Source organism: Aplysia californica, unplaced genomic scaffold (assembly GCF_000002075.1).
Source record: "Aplysia californica isolate F4 #8 unplaced genomic scaffold, AplCal3.0 scaffold00615, whole genome shotgun sequence".
In the NCBI taxonomy this organism is placed as follows: Eukaryota; Metazoa; Mollusca; class Gastropoda; order Aplysiida; family Aplysiidae; genus Aplysia; species Aplysia californica.
In genome coordinates, this window is record NW_004797885.1 from 139,489 (window position 1) to 163,929 (window position 24,441).

Sequence of the window (24,441 nt, forward strand, 5' to 3'; positions counted from 1 at the left end):
TCTCTGCTTTCAGCACACTCCATTTTTTCCGCAATATAGATGCACCTCTCTTTTCCTCCAACAGGGCATGGGCACCATGTTCCGTGACGGGCGGGTTCTGTGCATCTTGCCCGTGAGTCCCGAGCACATCCTTTTGGGCACGCAGGCCGGGAAAATCTGGGTGTTCAACACCAGTCGCAACGAGCTGATGCACTCCACACGGCAGCTTCAGGACTCTGTGCTCTCCCTGTTCATCGTTCAGAGGTCAGTAGGTCTCGTCGATCCACGTTCAACTATTCTCGTGTCTGTGGTATAACTATTATTCACTTCACCCTCACAGTGTGTTGGGAGAAATTTATTAAGTATCTTTGTCTTTCTGCAAGGACAATCCACTCTTGTTAGCTCAGCTTGGGTTGGCCCTGACAGGCTGGATCAAAGCCGGCCTCCTGATTGATCTAAATTGTGTTTATGAGGACGTAAAAAAAAACCTTCTTCTTTCCTATCAAACATCTATCATCCATATCTCCCTTTTTTTTTTTTTATGTTTGTTACTCTCTTGTAGCACCTTTAATCTTCTGGCGCTCATATGACCTTATGCAGTTGTGAGCGCTGTTAAACCTCTACTAAAAAAAAAACTTTTAAAAACCTGCATTTTTTAGGAATAAATATTTTTGTTTGCATTCAACTGTGGATGCTTGATGGAAGAGGCTCTAGTGTGATCTGCTCCTCCTACTTCTTCTCAAAGTCTCTATTGTCATAATCCATTCCTGGTTGGCCTGTGCATGCTGTAATAATGCAGTAATAATATATGTTGAAATAGAAAACAAGGTGCTGCCCTTCGGCCAACAGAATGATGTCTTTGTAGTTGTATGAATTTGCTGACGTGCTGTTTCTCAGGTATAGCCTCATCTCTGTGTTTGTGCCTTGTAACAAATTTGCTCTCCCAAAAATATTCCTATTATGATGGATATTGTTGATGGCATATGCGTGTGCATAAACAGATGCAGGTATTTGGAGGGTGCTGCTGGTAGGTCCTACTTCTTATCTTTTGATCTTATGTTTTTATCTGTCTCCCTTTGCTCCCCCCCCCCCCCCCCCTTGCTCTAAATGACCATTAATGGGTCAATATGCTTTTATTTACTCAAACAAATAAATAGCCTAAAAATATGAATGTCACGTTATTTAGCCAGGCTCAGCTTAGCTGGTTATATGGAAACCAGTTTATATATATCTGATAATCTGGATCTTGTGCAGTTGGCTCAGGGGGAATAAGGTTTAAAAGGACATTTGATAATAGTTTACCCTCCTGCCTCTGTACCTGAAACCCCAAATTTCGATGATTATGCACTGTTGAAAGCTCCAGCGGTGCTTTGAGACGGAGGTCATTCTAGCTGCTCATTAGGACTTCCCACCTGGTAGAAGTTGTGAAGTGTGCTATGGGTGGTCATAAAATTTTTGTAAAAATAATTTGTTGCGTGTAACCTGTATGTGGTTTTCCTCCCCATGTACATCTAGGAAACACCCCGGAGCCTCGTACCGGTATGACCACCCGCTGATCTCCCTGCTTTTCACTCATCTTAAGAGTACACAGCCTCTATTTTGGGCTCCCTCTCTTCCTTCTCTCCTATCTCGTTCAACAATCTGTCAGACTTACAATTTCTCTACACACACCCGCACCTCTCAAAGAACAAATACAAGGGCTGTGTACTGGTGATCAATTTTAGGTTCTGCTTCAATATGTTGTTAAATAATCCCCTCCCTCTTCACTTTGTAATCCAGCCACACTGCTTTGTTATGTATTGTGAACTTTTTTGGATAATTATGTTTCAATGAATGATGTGTGTGTGTGTGTTTTGTGTCTTGCTAGCACTAATTCCTGTCACCGCACAATGTCGATCTATTCTCTAGAAAACTGTCTGGAGACACAGGAACTGTCATGTTTTCAGCCTTTAAGAAAACATATTTTTGTTTGAAACTTTCTTAGGGGGATCATATGTCACCTCTGACTGACTAACTTACAACTGACACATGTCTTTTGTTAATTTTGACAATAACTCAAATCCTCGGTAGAGAACTGATATCCCTATGTTCTCACACACACGCATTAATAATCTTTGAATAGTTTTTTTCCTATTGCCATAACCTTGGAAACCTCCTGATTAAACTCTATAAATATGGCACCTTGATTAATGATATGAAGAAGCTAACTTTGTGAAAGAATATTTTTTAATCACTCACAAGTTGAAGGTAATGTTTAAGGAAGCAGTGTAGCGTTCCTGTTATATAGCAGACAATTCTTTCTGGAAATTTCTGTGTCCTAAGTTGTCAGATAATTTGTAAGTTTGCACATTCTGACTGACACAACCTCCTCACAACATACATGTTTTTTCTGTGACATTTGGCCTACATATTTGTCGTTGACGGATTCATTGAAATACCTACGACTTTAGGGTCCACAGGTCTGACCAGTATGTACGATACATATTACTTTATTTGCACAAGCTTCTTCTTTGCGTTCCCCTGCAAGATCTCAACCTGCTGTGAAACTTGATTTGTACTTATGTGACCGTTTTCCCTACGAATTAGGAAAAACGGGCAATAACGTAAAAATCTAATGAATGAACTCCCAGTAAAAGAGACCTGTTTTCGGCAATTGCCAAAAAGTAATTTGATGTCAAAGTTGGCGTGAAGGAATGTGCCTGAGCCGCTGTCTGCCGCCTGAGCCGCTGTCTGCGGCTCACCGGCGCAGGGGTTCCGACTGTAAGCTTGCCGAGGATAAAAAGTTATTGTTAAATATATAGAGCATTTTTTGTTGCAATGGTTTAAATACATTTTCGATAGATGTGGACATTAATTCTCAGAGTTTGCTGTTTAGAATTGTTATTGCAAAATTGATTTTGTATACGTACACGCAGCACTGGCACTTCACCCTAATATGGAGAACACTGTACATGTGATACATGAGTGCTATTTACTAACCATTTGTGTATATTTGTCTGTCTGTCTGTCCCTCTGTCTGTCTGTGTGTCTGTCTGCCTGTCTCCCTAAATATCTGTAAATTTGTCTGTATGTCTCTCTGCCTCTCTCCCCCTCCCCCTTTCTCTCTCTTTCTTTCTGTCTCTGTCTGTCTGTTTGTCTCTCTCTCTCTCTCTCTCTCTCTGGCTCTGTCTGTCTGTCTGTCTGTCTGTCTGTCTGTCTGTCTGTCTGTCTGTCTGTCTGTCTGTCTGTCTGTCTGTCTGTCTGTCTGTCTGTCTCTCTCTCTCTCTCTCTCTCTCTCTCTCTCCCTCCCTCCCTCTCTCTCTCTCTCCCTCCCTCCCTCCCTCTCTCTCTCTCTCTCTCTCTCTCTCTCTCTCTCTCTCTCTCTCTCTCTCTCTCTCTCTCTCTCTGCCTGCCTATGTGTTTATGAATGCAGGCTGTTGTTATATGATTATGAGCAGAGGCACTTCGCCTGTAGTTTAGAATTTCTGTTTGTTTGGAGTTTTTTTCAGTTCTTATCTGGAAGTGAGTGAATGCTTTTGTGGACACCCCATAGTTAAATTTAGACAGGCTTTTTTACCCTATATTTTGAGAGTCTTTTACAGGTGGGTTTTTTTTTCACAAGTTTTTAAACTAGGAACTGAAGATTTTTGTATTGAGACCTTACTCTTTTATTTTCAGACTGGACTCTTTATTTTTTTTAAAGTTCTTTTTCATTACCATGTTTATCAGCAATGCTAGTAATCAAAGAGAAGTAATATTATTATGGTTCTGGTAGTTGGTTGTGGCCCACCTCCTACCTTTTCATCTTGATATGCATGTATATTTAAACAGTAAAAGCCTGATAACAGGACCTTCCGGAGACCAGCGAATTTCTTTGTGTATAGCAGATTTTGTGTTAAGGGAAAAGTGTAGAACAAAATACTTCCTGTTTTACAATAAACAAGATCTCTCTGTATTGTTGAGGCCGTTTATTTTTCACCCATTCTGAATGGACATACCAGCAGTAGTGGGACAGTGCATGAAAAATAATAATTGTTTTCATGATATGTTTGAATATTTGATTTATTTCAGAAAAATTAAAAACTAATTCAGCAAATTTTAAGTTATTGGTTTATTGGTTTTGCCGAGGGGGGGGGGGGGGGGGGGGGGGGCAGGAGGTGTCAACATGTCATGCAAGCATAAATTGTTTTAGATCTGCACTTTTAAAAAAATGTAATATTATCCTGGAAATTAAATATCATAATTTGACAGCTATTTTCAAGAATCCTGTGAAGTGCAAAGTCATAGATTAAAAACCCCACTAATAAGCTGTTATTTGTTTTCCTTCTTCTGAGGAAAGTGCACAGATTTATTATGCTATCTCTGCTATTAGTGAATGGATTTAAACTGGGAAAAGAGATTCAGTGGTGGGGTTATTTATTTATTCTTTTTTCAAAGATAGAATTCTGGTTTCTTGAACCAAGCTGGTGGCTTAGTAGGTGAGGTTATTAAGAATTGTTGTCTTGACAGTAGATGTGGTTTGCTTTGTCACGAACAGTGAACAGATTTCTCATCAGGAAATGTAACTCTCATTTTACTCCATTGTTTGTCTCCAATGCAGCCGTGGAGATGACCCTCTAGTCTTGACGGGTTTGGCAAACGGGAAAATGGCTCTTTATCCTCTCTCTGAGATTCTGCAAGTGAGTTCAGAAGTGATTGTAATAGTGATTTAGGGAAAGGGAAGGATGAATAGATTGAAGGGGAGAGAGAAGGAGATGAAGAGAAAGAAAGGAAAGACTGATGGAGGAGAGAGAGACAAAGAAAGAAAGTAAGAGAGATGGAGGAGGAAGAGGCAGAGAGAAAAGAGAGAGAATGAGGAAGGAGGGACAGAAAAAGAGAGAAGGGAGAGGAGGAGAACGAGAAAGAAGGAGTGGGAGAAAGAAAAGGCAGAGAGAAAGAAGTAGAAGGAGGGGAAGCAAATTGTAGACTTTAGTTGAAAGTTTAAAATACGTGTAAATAAATTATGAGTTTAATTTTTTTTTTAGATTCTCGTACTTTGTCTTTTTCATTATGATGATGTGCCGAAGAAGGCCTCCACCAAGACTGCGTTTGACAATTTTTCAAGTTGTCTCCAGGTGTATCCTTGTTTCTTCAATTCTGTCTCAACTGTTCTCTACCATGTATTGTTGTCCAAATAGTCTCCATGGGTCTTTCTCTGCCTCTTTTGCCATCTGGGGTCCAGTGGATGGCAAATCTTCCAATATATGGCAGGATCATGGGCAGTAAATGTCTGAAAGGCATCTATCATTTTCAAGTGTTCATTTCCAGGGTGATTTAGCTAGTGGAGGTCTTTATTTGTAGATACCAATGTTAATTGATGAACACAAATACAGTGGAGTCCACTAAATTGAACACGAGTAACCTGAAAACAGCGATAAACCGAAAGAAGATAGAATCCCAGATTTATTTTCTTCACTGTTTGAACAATCTCTCAAAAGTGAGTACATAGTTAAATCTAAGAAAATCCAGATGTCCCTCAGATTTCGATTAAAGAGGACTCCGCCATAATTCATCTTCTCATGCTTTCCCTCTGTGTTCAGGGCCCAGACATGGACCCAATAGAGATGAAACTCGGTGAGAGCTACGAGCCAGTACGCTGCATCATGCGCAGCTCTGTGGACCGCAAGCTCATCGCTTCCTGTGGAACAAAGGTCATCGTCATGGAGACAAAGATTGGTGTGGCGGTGGAGACCATGTTCAACACGCTCAAGAACAGGTGTGAGATAATTTAATGGTAAAGGAGGAAAGTTGGGAAGCCTTTAAAAAAATGTTTTAAAAATATATACATATCCTCATTCTGGTAGTAATTTAATAGCAGACTTCTTTGCCTCATTTTGTCTTACTTGTACTTAGAGTGGGCATATTAGATTTACTTGTGGATGATTTGCAGGTACTCTCTGTTTTCCTCCTTCTTTCCTATGGAACCTGGAACATTTATAACCCTTATCTCTCTTTCTTTTCTTTGTATGTTACTCTTTTGTAACGCCTCTAATCTTCAATGCTTTTAATGCTATTTGTGTTGCAAGTGTCATAAGGCTCTTTCTTTTTTTAAACTTCTGATTTGTGTAAATATGATAGAAAGAACTAGAAGAAAAAGAAGGTAGATGAGTGTCCTTATCTAAGACCTAATGCCTTCTACTGTGTCCTGTGTACCCCAGCACTCCGGCCTCGGCGCCCATCACTTCCATGGCGTGTGGCCGTCTGCTGTACCTGGCACATCGCAACAGCACGGAGATCCAGGCCTGGGACACGACGCGAGGCCGCCTCAAGAACACACTCAACGTCAGCATCAGTTTCGAGTGAGGACAAAATATGAGGCTGGTCTCTGTCTATGTACTTGTGCAACACAGGTGCCTGAAAATTCAGGATTGAAGTCTCAGTGAGGGTCAGGGTTTAACTCTTTTTCTCCAAGGGGGGTAAACCCACTACACCAGGGCCCTTTCTTGGTGCTAAATCTAAAAATAACTAAAACGTCGTTAAATGGATCATTAAATCGAAACTAGCAAACCTATTTTGATAGTTCTTTATCTAATGAATGAACCTCTGGTATGAGAGACCTGTTTTCGACAATTGCCGAAAAGTAATTTGATGTTGAAGTGGTCGTAATGGAATGTACCCCGCTAACAGCAGCTCACCGGCACAGTGGTTCCGACCGCAGCTGCTGGGAGCGGTTTGCTGGAGATAAAGAGTTAAAGTCCTGCATAAAAAATTGTTTCTGTATTTTTCTCATTTTTGTACACAAAATGTATCATTTTCTAAAAAGAAGCATCCTATACGCTTTTTTAAAAAATTGATGTCTCCAATGGAATTGTTGAGAGCAGTTAATTTCGTATCTCAAATTGAAGAGTGACCTGTCTTAAAGAATAATCTTAAGTAGGGTGTTAAACCTCAGCAGAACTAAATAATAATCAAAATATTCAAATCACCAATATTTGCCTGTCTGCAGCCTGTCTCGCAAAGATGGCCGCATCACGTCCATGGTCCTTCACGACACCAAGACTCTATGGCTTGGTACAGGGGGCGGTCAGATCGTCCTAGTGGACATCAACAACTGGACGCCCATCATCTGCACTCATCGGCACACTGCCTCTGTCCGCTGCCTTCTGGCAGTCAAACTGAGGGGTGAGTGAAGCCCTGCTTTTCAAGTTTTTACATTTGCAGAGGTCACAGTTGTGCTGTTTGTCTTTTGATTTCTCTATCTTTAATATCTCTTTACAAGAGAGTGTTTGTTTTTGCAAAAGGAAAAATTGTGGATAGGCACTCAGGTTTGATTTTTTTCCGTAATTTGTAAGCCATGACCCCAAAAACTGGAGGTTTAGGATGCCTTGAAGGTTACAAGTGCACTTAATTTCAAAGTACCTTGTTGCTCTCGGAAAGCCAAATTAAGCCTCCCAAAATCACTGACAATCTGGACTTTCTCTTTGTGTCTTATCTATTACCACAGACACTGACATAGTGATCGTACTTTGTGTTTCAAGCTAATGGGCCCCCAATATTGGTCCTCTCACAGTTGTAAAATTGTTAACAGTTTGTCTTTTCTGGCCTAAGAGAAGATATTTAGTTCAGCCATCCATCAGTATCAGCTATCATTGACCTCTCATATTTGCCTGTTTTGCTGCAATATACATTTTTTTCAAAGACACTCATGAAGTTTTGTCAACAGCTTGATCACTTCATCAATAACTTTTCCAAATAGTGACCAAGAACTCCTCTTTCCTCAGGTTTGGTCAAGTATGGACCAAATCCCAGCACAAGTGTGATACTTAGTGGAGGGCTAGGGTTCAAAACCCGCTCGGAGAATGATGTGGACAAAGGTAATGATCTTTGATAGGTGTCTTACTGGTGCTTGAAATGTACAATATGAAAAAGAAATCATCATCATTACTGCCTTTCTCACCCTGCATCAGGGTATAGGCCATGAACTAACACTTTCCCCTTTCCTTAGTGAAAAAGAAATCGATGGTTGTAGATGTTTTACGCTCCTTGAATACCACTTAAATCATTTTGGAGGCAAACTGCTTTGACAGAAAGACGCAGAGATACACAGTCAAAAATAAACTTCTCCACCAGCGAATTGTACTCAAGTCTTAAGAAGATGAGCCTGCTCAATGTGGTACGTATGTATGTTTATTTATTTGTTCTGGTAATCACTGTAACTGTATTTTTCATTTGTCCAGATAATCTGTATAATAACTGTTGTTTTTTTGTTTGTCAAGATAATCAGTATACAGTGGAAACCATATATAACAGGCCTGGTAATAACAGGGATCCGGTAATAACAGGGAACAGGGATTTTTTAAATCCCCGTTTTTTCCTGCTCTTTGTCTCTATGAAAAGTTTTCGGCAATAACAGGGCTCATCGGAGCCCAATCGGTTATAGCAGGGGCAAAGGGTTGTAACAATGTGTGAAAAGTGAGAGAGAGAGAGAGGGAGTAATGCAGTGATGGAGCAAGCTCACGCAAGCCACGCCACTGCAAGCACACGCAGCGTGTGAAGCGAGAGAGGGCTGCGGTGTGCTGCAGACTTCAATCTAGCCCTAAACCTAGCTACACGCATGCGTTATGTGTCATGCGCAGGCCTGCTTACTTCCCTTGCACTTCTGATTTAACAGGGATCTGATATAACAGGAGTTTTTCTCTGGTCCCACCATCCCTGTTATACCAGGTTTCCTCTTTGACTATATTGTTTGTCCATTTGTCCAGACAATCAGTTCCCCCCGGGGCAGTGCCACTGACTGAAGTGTCTTTAGGCCATTCGTTCGAGCATAGTAGAATTGTAAATGGGCTGACTCATGTCATGCTCATAACTGTGTCTGATCTACAACAGGGACCTGCTGCTTTTTCTTTCCTGATCCTTACTATTGTCATTTTCCTCTACTTCTTTTGTATGTTTGTCACTCTCTTGTGACCTGCTATTTTGGGGTGCCTTGATAGTCGAAGCAGACCTTGTGCTGTTGAAGCTAGAGAGGTGAGCAGTCTAAGTCTGATTCCCTGTAAAGACTTCTCTGTTGACACCAACCCCTTGACGCTCATATGACCTTATGCAGTTGCGAGCGCCGTAAAACCCTCTACTATTTTTTTTTTTAAAAGACAATCAGTAACTGTTTTGTTTGTTTATTTTTCCTGGTAATCATTATAACTTTTGTTTGTTTATTTGTCCTGGTAATCACTATAACTGTGTTGTTTGTCCATTTGTCCAGATAATCAGTATGGCTGTATCGGCGTGTGGGACGCGGACTTCCCCCAGACCATCAAGCAGTTCTCTGACTGGTCCAAGAAACGCAAGGAACTCATCCAGACCACGTCCATGAGACGCTCCATGATGAAGTAGAGATTGATGTGACCATCGTGGTGAAGAGACACATCAGGGAACACTTTTTGTTGAACAGTATCTAGATTTTTTTCAAGCTGATGAATTCTACCCAATGCAGTGGTCGCTACTGAGATTATTTTTGTGCTTTTTTTTTTTTCATGGACAGGACTTTATAGATTTTCCAATTCACTCCTGTATTTTGAAGGTGCGTTTGTATCCTCTTTTATGCACTCACCCAAAAAGCATGCAATATTGATGTTGCACAGAACTGAACGACATAAAAGTGATATATCATCAGCATCATTATACAGTAGCCCAAATCAGTTTGGGGGGATTTGCAAATAAAGCTGTGATTTGAGTCACGACATCAAGGGGCCGTTATTTGAGTAACAGCATCAAGGGGCATTTTACAACTTAATACTTTTGTATTGTTTCATTATTTGCTATCTAGTTTTATATTGAAAAAGATCACAAGTGCAAAAGTTATGGTACAATTACTATCTTTTTCTTTAATTTTGTTGAAATTACAAAAAAATGACTTGGGTACTTGTGGAATGATGCTGACAATTTATTATGTCTTGTTGAAAGTGATGTGTACAGTAGAAATATAGTTCATGTATAAACCACAGTAAGTGTTAGCCTTTTTCTTTATTGAGGAAAAACTTACAATCAATGACTTATAATCTCTTGTCCGTCAGGGATAATCATTTCTATGAAAAACGATAAACGACCTGAACATGGTTCAGTATGGTTTTGCTAACAATGATCATAATTGTGATATCAGGAGGACTAGATACTTATGCTCTGTGTGGGCCCTTTCTAAACTTATCTTCAGTATTTTCGTTAATCAGGTGATATTACATCAAGGATAGAGAACCTAATTATCCTATCTGGAAACTCACAAATATTTAATTGAGAACTATGGGAAAATGTTACTCGGGGCACTTCATTGTCAGTAAGATACTCCTGTAGCTAGATATATATGTAAATAGTCAAAACATGTTTAGTAAAAAAAATGTAATGTGAGTATTGTGAGACGCAGTATGGGCACTGATTTGGTTTCGCTTCCCTAAAAGTGTTCATTTTTTAGATAGTTAAGTCCCCTGTCCTTGTAAGGTTCTTGTGCAGTGTCTCTTTAGTCTTTTTGAGATGAAGGAGAGTTGTATGAGGCACCAGATCTTCTGGGTTATGGAATACTTTTTACCATAGGTGTTGTGTTCAGGATTTTTTTTTTCTTTTCTTAAGTTCTGCCCGTCAGAGATCACAAGTTTCCACAAGGAACACTTATTAACCCTTCCAGCCCCATGCGCGTATATTTTCAGCAGCGCTTATACCTCCCACTGTCCCAAGAGGATTCTCAGTTTCGGAGGTACCGAATTTGCGCATTTTTCGAAATTAGCGAACCTAATTAACTTTAATTTTCATATTTTTTCATTTACCTTTAGACATTGTTATGCATTATTATTTTATTATATCTAAACCTCATTACAAAGATTCCGCATCACTTTTTAGACTGCATGCCTTTTTTTCTGAAATACTGCTGTATTGGCTGGGGCTGGGGTTAGGGAGTGGACAAAAATGGCTGTGGCTAGAAGGGTTAACATTACTACAGTGCACTACAGTGCCAGTATATGTATAGTTCTGATGTTCTTGAACACTGCTTGTTTCAAGACTTTGTTGTTGTTGTTGCTTTCTTTGCTATTTATTTATCCATTTATGATCCATGAAGTATTTTTTTGCTTGTGTCCTTGTTGGGTTTTTTTACTTGAGGATGTTCTGTTACTTTCATTTGGGAATTTTGCTGACATTTGTTTGACTTTAGCTCAATAACTAAAAAAGGTCTGATACTGATATCGCAATGATGGAGAATATTAATTATTATGTCATTTTCTCCTACATTGATCTAACTACCGTCAGCTTGGGATCCCAACTTACAAATTATACTACTTCACACAATCATCACTTTTGCAATACATATGTATATCAGCAGGGATGGCCTTTCTTTGGATGTTTTCTGCACTCATTTTTTAAATCATCACCGAGTTGAAAAAATCAATAAGTTCTGTTTTAAATTTGTTATTCATATGCCATGGTCAAAGTTGAAGTCGCGTGTGCCTCGCTTCTTGTGCAAAGAACCCGCTGGATTTTTTTATCAGTGTAAAAGTGAAAGCCTTTTATTATGACTTCTACCTGCTCAGTTTCTGGTACTTGTTTAATCTTTCCCTGCTTTTAAAGGCTTCATATCTATTCAAGAGGCTCCTCTGGCTACCCTCAGCGTTGCTGGTTACAATCTCATGCTGCATCAAAAGACAAGCTTTGAGTCACACAGTACATTATTCACAATGAGTCATGCGGTACATTATTCACAATGAGTCACACAATACATTATTCACAATGAGTCACAATAGTCACACGGTACATTATTCACAATGAGTCACACAGTTTATTATTCACAATGAGTCACACAGTAGGCTACATTATTTACAATGAGTCACACAGTAGGCTACATTATTCACAATGAGTCACACAGTACATGATTCACAATGAGTTGCACAGCATAATTCTCGCTACGAGTCACACAGCACAAGTCTTTCTCTTGCACGTTTGATCGCTTCTGGTATAAGCAGAAAAGATTATACAACTCATAATTTGTTCAGCTCTTTCTGAATAACATATTTTTTACTGTTAGGAAATTTTTACTCTGTATTTTTGGAAAATATTATTTATGTTTCATATTGTTTAAAGAGGGGTGTTCACACGTACTATACTATGCTGATGTTTCTCTGGGTTTATAGGCATGCTATGTTCATGTTACAACTGATGTTTCATTACAACACAGGCCGTAAAACCATACTGTACTAGATTGTTTTACGACTTCTCTAACCCTGCTTTACATCTCTATATATCCTTCTTGTAGAACAACTTAGCACAATCAGTCGCTGTGAATTTTCTCCGTGTGTAATTGAACTTTCATGAAACATGAACTTTATGAAAATGTACACAATATCAGTACGCAATGTTTGTGCAATAAGAATTTTAAAGGAAGCATCATACGTTTGTGAACATAATGTAATGTTTAGAGCTACTTTCATAAAATGGGCTTGCCTATTATTCGGGGGGGTTTTCCCCAGATATTGACATATGCCTTAGGCAGTGGGAATATATTATTGGAAAAAAAAACCCTGCTTTCAGCAGTTAGTAAAAACACAAAAAAGACAAATTTTCTCCATCAGAGTAAAGTTTAACCTATTTGGTGTCCATAACCAGGATAGAGCGGTGCTTGTTTGGACACAGCAGAAGTTTCAGCTGAAGGCTGCGCATTTACATGGATGGACACATGCCCCCCCCCCCCCCCCCCCCACAGGAGCCCCACCCAGTGAAACCAATAACTGATTGATTTTGCTTACTTTGTAACGCTGTCAGTATTTAGGTTTTGATTCAAGCTGTGATTTAGCTGTAGAACTGGTGATGAAACTGCTTCACACATTATCATTACCAAAGTGCAAAGATCACGCGAAGTCCAAGTGCTAAAGGAAGAAAGGAAGGGAGACAGACACCCAAAGAAAGAGAGTGTGAAAGGGAAAAGGAGAGAGAAAGAGAGAAATTGACCGTCTGGATTTGTGTGAGTGCATGTGCTTTTCTTCATACGCAAGAGTATTAAATCTATCATCGTGATATTACTTACTGCTAAAAATGTACCAATATTGAGCAACAGTTCAAATTCTGCTAAATGTTTTATTGTTCGTTTGTTTGACATGTGCACAAGAAATATGCATGTATAGAAATATGGAACAACTGAGAGTGAGGGCTGCCTTTTGAGAGTATTATGTGTAGCATGCACGGATGGAGTATATGGTCTGTCAAAAGATTTTATTTTCCCAATTATGAACAAAATGTGAGACATCATAGTGAAATCGGGCTCTCATCAAAATAATTAAATCAAAGAAACAGACATTTTCCCACTGATTTAGCCATTTTTAGAGAAATTTTTTTGTTTCGGCCAAACACCTTTTGTCTATTAAGAAATACATTTTTCTGTGGATTCTACCGAAACGGCCGATTAAATACTCAAAAACTGTAAATTTGCATTTTCCAAAGACTCTCATGCTATTGAAATCACCAAACTTTTATAGCCGTTCTCTCGCTAATTTTACCACTGAAACCAGGCAACTCCACCTCCTACTTTAGCAAATATCTCGACTTCTCTTCAAGATAGATGGGTATTTTTTTTCCATCAAAAGATAGGTAAATGAACAAGTTTTAAGGTGATAGCAATAACTCTATATGCCCAAACATTGACGAGCGCCCTATTCCACCACTTCGTGTCTCAAATGTCTGTATCCTAGGTGCTGTTGTACTTACAGGTCTCATCAACCTTATTCTACAGCTGGTTCCCAAAGGGACATATATATGGCCTTTGATAGGCCTACAGTCAAAATTAAATTTTCAATACTCTCTGACACTAAGCTCACCTGTAGGTTGTTGTGAGCTGAGCTGATAATGTACATTTTGGGTACAGTTAAAAAGAAGCGCATCAACGCAATAAGGGGTAAATAGTGCAGGGAAGACAGATGAACAGAAACAGCAGAGGGACTTTTTGATTTGGCATCTTCCTCCTTTCATGGGTATCTCTGCTGAGCTTGTGTATCTGTATATATATAGTTGGGGGACACCTGTTGGATGGTAGGCAAACTCGTTCTTTCTCATCCCAATCCCAACATGATTTTACTATCTATGAGGCTGCCCACCCATTGACCTCAGAAAGCAACAGAACAGAACGCAATTTTTCCATCATTACCTGTAACGGTCATTTCTGTGTCCACATATCAGACAAAAGACAACCACAGCAATAAATATAATAGGTTGTATATCACATGTGCAGTTCTTTCTATTGTCAGTCAGAAAGGGGAGATTTCTTTCCAAAACATGTTCACTCTTCCAATACGCAAAATCACTTTTCAATGAGAGAATGTGTATGTGCAGTATTTCATGCGTGTGAGAGACACACAAAGACACATATAAAGAGAGGTGATAGAGAGAGAGAGAATAGAAAAAGAGAGCACCGACTTAATGTTGTGTGTCGGCTCCCATAGACTTACAATAATGGACAAGAACAGATTCAGGTGGAACTTTTTAAGACCCAAATAGTGCGTGGTCTGTGGACAGGCAGCCTTAAAAGGACAGTTGTTGTTATTGTTGTTATCGATCCAGGCCTTAAGGACAGAAACTGACAGATTCTAACAAAAAAATTTCCTATCTAAAATGAGCGTGGTCTATGGGCTGGCAGCCTTATCCTACATTTTCATGCCAATTTACAATTCTATTATGACACAGACAAAACAAAGTTGATCCTGGATGATCAAATTACACTATATAATCTGTCTAGTGTGAAAAGTCTGTCCATAACAATTGCCAAAAATATGTTTTTTCTGCAAAAATCAGGAAGCATGAAACAAGTGTGCAGCTTCACTCAAAACCAACTTTGTAATCCCTGCAGGTTTGCGATGTGTAAATCTGATTTTAATACACTCCACTATATTTATAAAAAAAATTTCTTTACCACAAAGAGTTTACAATACTGTCTTCTTTCTCTTTTTTTTTTTTCTGTTCCTCTCATACATTGCACTGCTGTATTTGAATGTCTGTGATGAAGTAATTGCTGTAAAAATTGCTGATTTGTATTATTGTATGTACCAGTTACCCAACGGTTTATTCAAGAAACCTGTAGCCCACAAAATTATACCTTGACAGGAGAATGGAAAAGTTGAGAAGTATTTTCGTCTCATCTGAAGAAATTTAAGGCAAGTTTTACACTAATTGTCCATTATAACAGTTCATATTTAAACCAGTTAACACTTTGCAGTCACTTGGGCCGGTGAAAATTATTCGTTCCGGTCACCTGGTGCAGTGCGGCGCCAGGCCCAAGAAGTCTGTTGTAGTCGCTCTCCTGGCTGGGTGACCAGATGGGGTATTTTGTACTGCTGGCAGCGTGACTGCAAAGTGTTAAAGACGTGACGGAGAAGTAATTGCCGAATCGAACAGATGAAAATTTGTGGAAGGTGAAAAGCAGATTTCTTGAACTATACCGTTGAACTTCGTCTTTAAACAATTTTACGACGTTATTGTAAGAGTCCAGTGCTTATTGATCAAACACCTGTCGAAAACTACAGGGGAAAAAACTGGTGATGTCATATTTTTCTACAAACTGAAATTTTAGACTTCCTGTTTCTTTCATGTGTATAATTTTTTAAACTGTTTTTGTTCTATCGTTGAAATATTCACTTAGTGGTTTTTTAGACAAGAGTCATTTTTATATTGTTTTCATTGTTGCATCGTGAAGACTTGAAGAAGACGACTATGATTTTGACATCACCAGTTGTTTCTTCTGTAGCCTTCAATTGTAATATTATGTTATGAGGAAATAAATGTGCCACAAAGAACAATCACTGAAAAGACTTGATGGTTTTGATGTTTCTTTCTTTATTATGCTATTGTCAAGAGTGGTGAAATAGTTTCTCGCTGAAGAGGCCGAGACACTTGAGGGTGGACAGGAAGTGTGAGGGGGGTGTGGCAGTGATGGCGAGAGGCGCAGCCGCTCTGCGTGGGAACTGGGTCAGATTGACTTGGTGCCGGTGGAGAAACAGGCGAGATCGGTCAACTGGTGAGAGGCTGAGGTCGGAGGTCAGGCAGGCCTGTAGTTTGGCTGGAAGTCTCTAGTGAAGCAGAAGACAAAAAGAGGATTGCACGGAATGAGCTTCATATATATGGATGAGCTATAACCCCAGGGGTTAAAAAGTCACAGTAACTTCTATTAATAAAGTAATATTTAATCATGTATAAACACACTCAGTCAAAAAAATCTGTACAGGTTTGATGCCCCTTTCAACATTGTAAAAAGAATTGACCTCCAAATTTAACATCCATCTCTAATGGGACTTTTTCATAGTAAGTCCAATGCTGTACCACGTAACAAGTAAGCACAGGGCACAAGAATGCATTTTTTTAAAAGTCATCTCACTATCCCAAAACTAAGTCACAAGTGTGCCCCAAAATTGGGATTGCGTTTCGGAGAATGTTTTGCCTGCCATTGCCTTATACAATCGCAGCACTTGCTTTTTTAGTGCCTCATGATCAATGAGGAGACTTCGGTAGAGCTTTTTTGAGAGGTCATCAAGTCATGTGAGGACAACAGCAGGGTTTGCTGTTTTCAGAGGTAGATTATTTGTTCTCAATAATCAACCCAATTTTTACTAATTTTTGACAGGAGGCTTTATTCCCAACCCCCTGTCCTCTCCTTCCCCCCATCCCTTTTCCTCTTTAAAATACTAGTGACTTTTGGACAGCAAGTTAATTAAGAAAAATTACATAAGCATATTTAATATATCAGTGCAGTACATATACACTAAAAGGTGACTTCAAGGTATATCCAACTGTAGGAAATTAGTGAGGTATTGGCAGGTTTGAATCCATGAGTCTACTTTTTGCCTTTTAAAATCTAGTCATGTTTCTTGAGTTGAAAAGGTCAAATAATTATTATAAAGAAATTATATATATATATATCTCGTATATACCTGTGGACCGGGAGGAGCGGCGAGTGGACTGGTGGGGAAGGGTGCCCCCATCACAGTGTGTGTGCGGGCAGAGTACTTGGTGTCTCCCAGCACGGGGCTCAGGTAGTAGCTCAAGATGGCCTCCAAAGCCCCCCACTTGTCTGATGGGAATACACAAATAATAATAATAGTATTAAATAGCATTTGTATAGCGCATATCCCCACTCGAAAGCAAGCTCTATGCGCTTTACACTATATTATTACCCCCAGCAGACCACAGAACACTCAGAAACATTCTCAGCTTCCCGGGAAGCATACAGTGCAAGCAGTTGGTTAAGTGCTCAAAGACTAAGAAACTGGCCAGATCTTTCACTGTCTATAGCTGGGTACCCATTCTCACCTGGGTGAAGTGGGGAAATTCGTGTAAAGTGCCTTTCCCAAGGACACAACGTCGGGCCCATGGCTCGAATCCCCGAACCTGCAATCTCACGATTACGAGTCCGGTAGCCTAACCACTAGACTACCGACGCCACAAACAAAAACAGTGCTTTTGTAGCAGCCATTGTTAAAAGTGGGTGAGTGACAGGCGCTCTGGTGAGGCTTGCTTTTTTTTCAAACATCTACCTTCCTTAACCCTATCCGTATAGTGCCCTGGAGTCATTTTGTACCCCCAGGGTTGTATTCTTCACATTTTAGAATATTTCTAAAGCTAAGATCTCTTTGAACCTTTCAATATTTCCCAAAAAATAATTTTGACAGACTACTATGCAAAGCGTACGGATCGGATTAACGAGTAAATTTCGTCTTTGGAAAGTGGTGTCACCGAGTTCCCCACGTCGTATGGATACGATAGCAAAACAAGATGTACAGATAGGGTTAACATATCTCTTGTCAATCATTTTTTTGTATGTTACTTTCTAGTAAGACCTCTAATCTTTGGCACTTACCATGACCTTTTTGTGTTGTGTAAGCTGTAAAACTCTTAGAAGAACTAAACTAGGACTGTTGTTGACAGATAAAAGAGAAAACTACTTGATCCATTCCTGGAGGCAGCGCTGTTGTATTATTACAAGCGTGATTATACAAATTAAATATAAATTGATGATAATTTCAGAGAGAAGCATGTTTGAGCTGGTTGCTGTGGAGAAGCACCTACTTACTAAGCCAGTGTTAAAGCTAATGTAGATTCCTGGCCTGTGACAACAAATTTAAATCATAAATATTTCAAAAAGAAAAAGAAAGAAAAGACATTGATCCTTGCTAAGAGATTTGTTTCTCGAAATAAATGCATATCAATAGCATAACGTCACAAGCAGAAAAAATGCATGACCTAACCTTGACCGAGGATTAAGTTTGTCTTGATCAAGGGCACACCCTGTGGCCACCCAACTACCCACAATTTCCAGTTGAGTAGGCCAGTGAAAACTACAAAAGAAGTAGTCATTCTTGCACACATCTCAGACATCAGACATCTATTACACAAATTTTCTCAAAATTTCCGCCACACAGAAGAAAAAGTAAAAAAAAAGAAAAAAGCATCACAGCTCACCTTTGTTCACAGTGACCCTAACCAGGGCAGCTCCAAGGTCTGAATTTATAGCCAGAGGCTCAACTGTGTGGGGCAGAAGCATCATCTTTCCATCTTTACGAGCAGACTGGCTGCCTTTCTCATGGATCACACTCTGGAAAGGAAATCAACACTAGACAGGAGACTGCATCATGCTGTAAGTGTATGCAGACTTTTGTTTCCATAGTGTAGCCATTATTATTTTACCCTCAGGGCGAAACGTTGAACTTTACAGTGTTTTATTGAAATTCTGCAGTCTTCACTAATTTTTCGCCTTTTTAAAATCTTTGAGCTTACAATCAGACATGAGACTGAGGTGACATCTTTGCAAACTTTTGAGGTGAAGTGCAGATGTTGGACAGTGAGTGCTCACCTGCCGATACCTTGAGAGAAGAGGAAGATGAATTAACTCACAAAACTAACATGTGATCATACATGAGAAACCGACTGAAAAAATAAAAACACTGAATCCGAGAGAGTTTAAAGGTAACCCTTCTCCTTTCAGCGCAGTACTTTCTTACTTCTCTAAAATAGCCCCCAGGTCTTGTGGGGCTGGTCTTTTAAGTAAAATTGCTCGACCCATCCCATATCTGAAACTGAAACAGTTATGAATAAGTTGGCCTTGAGCTAAGAATTTTTTTTAACGAAAAAATCCTTTTCAAGATTGTCACTTTCAAATGCCCATTTCTGGGACAGACTAGAATAAGAAAACCAAGGGCAATTCATCAATTATATTACAAAATTAGCAGGGAAATACTTTAAAAATAATTTTAGTTAAAGTTTTACTGCACTTGCAAAACAATAAGGTCATATAAGTGCCAAAGATTAGATGTGTTACAAGAGAGAAACAAACACAAAATAGAAAGAGGGGAGATAAAGACGATAGATGTCTGATAGGAAAGAAGGAGCAAACCACACCAGAGCACCCGCCAACCACCTACCGGGAAATATTTTAAGAGAACAAGATCTTACCATTTCTAGTCCATGTAAAGATTCACGAGCAACACAACTATGGAGTGGTACACCATAAACACACTGAGGTATCCCCACTGTGATAGCACTGGGGGAAAAAGACATTAACCCCAGAGTAAGATTATAGTCATGGGATAATATCATAATCATATTCATTTGAAATACTAAGAAACCCTTTGACATTTCTTAAAATACTCAACAATTTTACATATATCTGTTATGCTAAACAGAAAGAAAAAAAACCCACAAAACAAAAGCACAAACAAAAATACAGAGGCACACTATAATCATAAACCAAGAAAAGTATAAAAAGCTGCGTTTATTCCACCTAACAAGCAGTTTCAAAAAGTCCTCTCATTCAACTTTTAACGAAGTACTATCAAGAGTAGAAACAAACTACAGAAAACGTTCCTACAACTAGAACCAATACAAAAATCACTTCAAACAGGGTTACTTGGTGACTTCTTTTAAATTTCAAAGGACAAGTTGCAACAACTGGCTCAATATTAACCTCCTCAACCCTCTCATCATGAAACAGAAGTACTGAAAATAACTTAACTAGAAACTTTTACATCTGTGGAATTTTTAAACAGTGGTACATTATTAATAATCAATGAAAGCCCGTCAATTTCTTTCAATTCAATAAACAGACATTGTACTTACAGATAAGACATGAACAGTACTTTCTGTGCTGCTGCCTTTGACAGAAATTTGTCCAAACTGGCCTTTGATTCACTTGTTTTACTGAGTAGCACAACACCGCTGTAGAAGCTGATTTAGAATCGAAACATTAAGCACAAATAAATCAGAAATTACAGAGACCAAATACATTTTCTACAGAAAGTGGCTGAACTGTTATTATCCCAGTAGGCCTTAGAGCATGCAGAACCATTCTCAGCTTCCTGGGAAGCAGCTGATTAAGCGCTCAAACACTATCAATCTCACTAGTTCTTTCTTTGTTTTTGTGCTGTGTATTTTCTTGAGCTTTTTGAACTATCATTTTGATGAGTCCAGAGCGCTGCGTTCTGTACCAATGGTACTACCACGTGGATATGGAAATGATTCTGAGTCATCATAGAGACTCTATTCCTTTCCTTACTGAGTGTAATTCAAAGCAATCATACCAATGTCCTTGGAGACAGTTTGCCCACTTGCACAATGTGTAAACCTCTTCCTTCACATCATTATTGTGGAGACCACACAATTGTTACACTGACCTCTACAGTGACTACAGCGGCCATCATCTTAGCCGTAACTCTTTCACTGCCTGGCCAGAGATTATCTTGGGCTCTTTGGAAGGATTATAAAACTACTCAGGCAATAAAATTGTTAAAGATAACTCACTGCATAATGTGACAGTCATTGCACTACTTAGGAGTCTTTCACTAAAACACTGTAGCTTACAGGAAAAGAGACCTTGTCATTAAAAGTCAAAATAGAAAATGATACACAGCAATACATTATTTGGTTTCTTAACAATACATAGTGAGAATCGAGAAGATCAATGTCTCGGAAGTCTGAAAGTTTCAAAACACAACAGACTAGTGCAGGAAAAGTTTGTTAGCATATACAACCAAAGCATTCTTTAAGTAATTTTTAAAATATGAGACAATAGGATCTATAAATTCAAGGGTGCAAAAGAGGAAAAAAATCTATTTACACAAACAGTTAAATTATCTAAAATTGATCATGAAATTCATAATTGACAATACACATATCATATATTTACCTCTTTAAAGACAGACCAATTTCCAAGTCTGAACATCCAAAATTGACAGCCAAATCTGGTAAAAGTTGAGATACAGACTCTGTGGCAGTATCTGCATTGTCTTTAGAATCTTTTCTTTCTTCTTCTGCATAGTTGCTTTTCCCTGAACATAAAAGAAACCATTTCAAGAATCATTAAACAATCAAGGTGATTGACAAGTAATCCAGAACTAGGCATCATATTATTTGAACAAATAAGGCCACTTTGTCTTTGACAAGAAAAGAAAAAAAAACTTTATAAAAAGCCATATTAAGCATAGGCCTAAATATGAATTATCATTCCCTTTCTTGACTCTAGACGGAGACATGAGTCATCACATTGAACATTTACATTTTCCCTCCATTCATAAAAATCAAAACCTTATCAAAAACTATTAATTTGAAGTGACGAACAAAAAAACTATTTAAGAGGAGAAAAAGGTCAACAAGTATTCTACTATACCGGTAATAAAGAGGGCTTTGATATAGCGATTGCTGTTATTGTTGTTATTGATCCAGCAACAGCTGTGCTCTTGCCCTTTTGTTCAATGCCATGTAGTGACAAACTCAGGTTTGCTGCAGTTGCTAAATGTTCTATAGAATGTGTTGTCAATATTAGGTCTCATAGAGAGAAGTATAGCTCAGATGCCATTTAGGATTGTGCAGTGGAACAGGTGACAATCCACAGTCTCATATGTTTTGTCACACAAAGGACATGTTGGGGGAAGTACAGGTTTTATTCTGTTTAAGTGGAATTTGAGTTGTATATGTTATGTTAGCAGGCGGAAGATTGTGATCTGCTCCTTTCTCTGAAGGTGGTAGATATTGTCATTCGACATAGCAGTGAAGAACAAGTTTCAAGTGTGGTCTACCAAGGAGGAGGAACAACCTCCATACAAAGAACTCCAAGTGGAGGAAAAATGGAACAACGTAAGTGTTATTGGACAAGGGTATACTAGGATGTCTCAGGAAAAGAGAGAGAGCTAGTATGAGCTGTAGATCTCCTTAAGAATAAAATTCAGTGTAAATATCAAGTCAAAACAAGATTTTGATTCTACTGATGACTCAACATAGAACTTTCCTTCTTCAGCCATAACCAAGTGAAATGGAAAACGGACATCTCTTACAAGGTGGAATGCAATATTGAACGCCATATCCACTGCATCAAAAATAAGTCCTCAGGACAATTACACCAGGAGTGACTCTCGTCACTCTTCAGCAGAAAGGACATGGAATCTTTCACCTGCATAGAAAATGTCATCAACAAAAAAGGAGGAACTGACAAGGATATCAAGGTGAGGATCTAAACGGCAAGGGCAGCCTTTAGTATGATACGAAATGTCCAAAGAATTGAGTAAGAGTGTGAAGCTAAGGCTATTCAATAGTGATGTAAAATCTGTTCTGAAGTATGGAACAGAGACCTAAAGACAAACAATTGATGTAGAGAGGAAGCTCCAAGCCTTCATCAACGTAATATTGCCGAGTGAGATGGACAAATGTGAAGGCAATGGGAGAAAGGAACGATGCACATAGCAGACATCCTTGGAGAGGACTTGTTGATGGCCTAATTTTCTCAGAGAATTAAAAGCCAAGCCAGAGACATCCTTTCTTGTACTTGATTACAAGTAACATACAGTGCTGAGACACTAAAGTTAAAGAAATGACACACATACAAGTACTGTAATAAAGAGTTAAAAATGATAACAACATGTATGACCCATACCCGTACAATGTTTAAAAAAAAAGACAAATAAGCCTATTTAGAGTTCCATGATTATAAAGAAAAACAAATTGACAAAATTTGTAAAAACTTACCATAGACTGAAAAATACTGTGGTTTATTGAGAGCAAGTACATTTTCTGAAAGGAAAAAAAAAAAAGAAGCATACTCACTGACTTATTCCATACAAGGACGAAAAAAAAATGTTTTAAAGTCATGAACAATCCCAGAATATTACTCTAATTCAATATATATATATATATGTCAAGATGTGTTTATCATTGTAATATTGATCAGTAGCCGGGGAAAATAAAATGTGTTCCGTTTGTATTTCTTCTGACATTCCATGCCCGGACTGTTTGTATCCCCTACTAAAGAATGACTCATCACTTGTCGGATAACATCAAAGAACTTTTAATAATTCAACGGGGATACAAGAGATGACGACATCAACTGAAATGAAATGGAAAACACAAGACGGTGATGTAGAACGGAATGAAATGATGAGTGATCGCACTGACAAATAAAACTAGATCTACACGCATGAGTCCCCGAGGGGCGCAGAGTGATGACGATGATGATAGGGCATGAACTGATGAATAACACTAATAATACAGCTACACCTACCCCCATCCCCCCAGACACACACAGCCACACGTCATACATGTACTGGCCGCCCTTCTGACCCCGATACACGCTAAGACATCATGGAACACATGTGTTGGTATGAAAGGAGGCTGCTGATTGGTCACATAGAACAGTCCACCCTGCAAGTGACTTCGTTGAATCTCAACTTACTCATTTACGTGTTCATTGAATCCGAGGTATTTTGATTGATTTTTATATGCATTAAAATGCCAAAAATCGGGGAATCCAACTCCTTTAGTTAAGTCCCAGTTTTCATGGAATGAATCCGAGTTTGTTGAAACTGAGCCACATCCCCCCCCCCCCCCCCCCTATTTTTTTATGGTACCCCAAACCACACACACATAAACTCACCGTCTTCATAGATGACCTGACAAGAGATATTGCTGTCACTGCCGGACAGGGCCCTGGTCGAGGAGTTTCCCCTGTGCCTGTCTTTTACTTTTGCCTGTTGTCTGCAACATCCCCTGGTTAGACCAGTGTGATGAGTGTGCAAGGCGCAGGTCTTCCATATAGCAACACCAACTGGATAATAATTAACTGGATTGTTCAAAGAAAAACCACGGAGTAACGAACACATTATCTTCGACATTTTGGTTCTTGTACGTGTTAGTGTTAGTCACAGTCACAGAGAATCTACTTTCACTTTCACATTGAACATTGACATTGGCATGGGCATGAGAAACAGAGGAATATCCAGAAGAAAACGGCAAGAAAGAATTTTGCTGGTAGAAATATATCTACGCTGGGTAATTCTATAATAAGAACAGAATTCCAATCAAGCCCAAGAAAGGTTTTAAGTGTCGTGTCTCTTGGGGAAAGGAAAAGGCTACCTTGACATCCGAGCAACCAACGGCGGAAGAAAAGTACCGGGAATTTTAGGGAATACCCACTATGCTAAAAATATAATCAGTGCAATTTCTTAAAACTTG

The 24,441-nt window shown here is 39.0% G+C and overlaps 2 protein-coding genes across 3 annotated transcripts in view; one reads left to right on the top strand and one right to left on the bottom strand.

Annotated features, from left to right (window-relative positions):
* LOC101859597 (leucine-rich repeat serine/threonine-protein kinase 2) overlaps window positions 1–12,489 on the top strand; it is a 70,307-nt gene extending 57,818 nt beyond the window's left edge. The window contains exons 60-67 of one of the 2 annotated variants that reach the window (XM_035972216.1): window positions 65–243; window positions 1,495–1,518; window positions 4,559–4,637; window positions 5,538–5,713; window positions 6,156–6,296; window positions 6,944–7,119; window positions 7,719–7,811; window positions 9,197–12,489. In XM_035972216.1, coding sequence (XP_035828109.1) covers window positions 65–243; window positions 1,495–1,518; window positions 4,559–4,637; window positions 5,538–5,713; window positions 6,156–6,296; window positions 6,944–7,119; window positions 7,719–7,811; window positions 9,197–9,327 — 999 coding nt within the window. In that variant the 3' untranslated portion in view covers window positions 9,328–12,489. The remainder of the gene's footprint in view (window positions 1–64; window positions 244–1,494; window positions 1,519–4,558; window positions 4,638–5,537; window positions 5,714–6,155; window positions 6,297–6,943; window positions 7,120–7,718; window positions 7,812–9,196) is intronic. The other variant, XM_035972217.1, reaches the window with a different exon arrangement.
* A 3,280-nt stretch (window positions 12,490–15,769) lies between these two features.
* LOC101860121 (mitochondrial mRNA pseudouridine synthase RPUSD3) lies at window positions 15,770–24,371 on the bottom strand. Its single transcript, XM_013087644.2, has 8 exons — window positions 23,864–24,371; window positions 22,960–23,004; window positions 21,128–21,269; window positions 20,062–20,169; window positions 19,399–19,486; window positions 18,409–18,541; window positions 16,881–17,020; window positions 15,770–16,022 (listed from the first exon to the last, which is right to left on the bottom strand). Exons 1-8 carry the CDS (start codon window positions 24,099–24,101, stop codon window positions 15,804–15,806), a joined length of 1,113 nt encoding a protein of 370 aa, XP_012943098.1. The 5' UTR covers window positions 24,102–24,371; the 3' UTR covers window positions 15,770–15,803.
* Between the last annotated feature and the right edge of the window lie 70 nt (window positions 24,372–24,441).

Coding starts and splice junctions, on each gene's coding strand:
- LOC101860121 (XM_013087644.2), bottom strand. CDS start 24,101: ATGTCGAAGATAATGTGTTCGTTACTCCGTGGTTTTTCTTTGAACAAT. Junction 20,170..21,127: donor ATTGGTCTGTCTTTAAAGAG/GTAAATATATGA, acceptor ATTCTAAATCAG/CTTCTACAGCGGTGTTGTGC. Junction 16,023..16,880: donor CCGCTCCTCCCGGTCCACAG/GTATATACGAGA, acceptor CTGCTTCACTAG/AGACTTCCAGCCAAACTACA.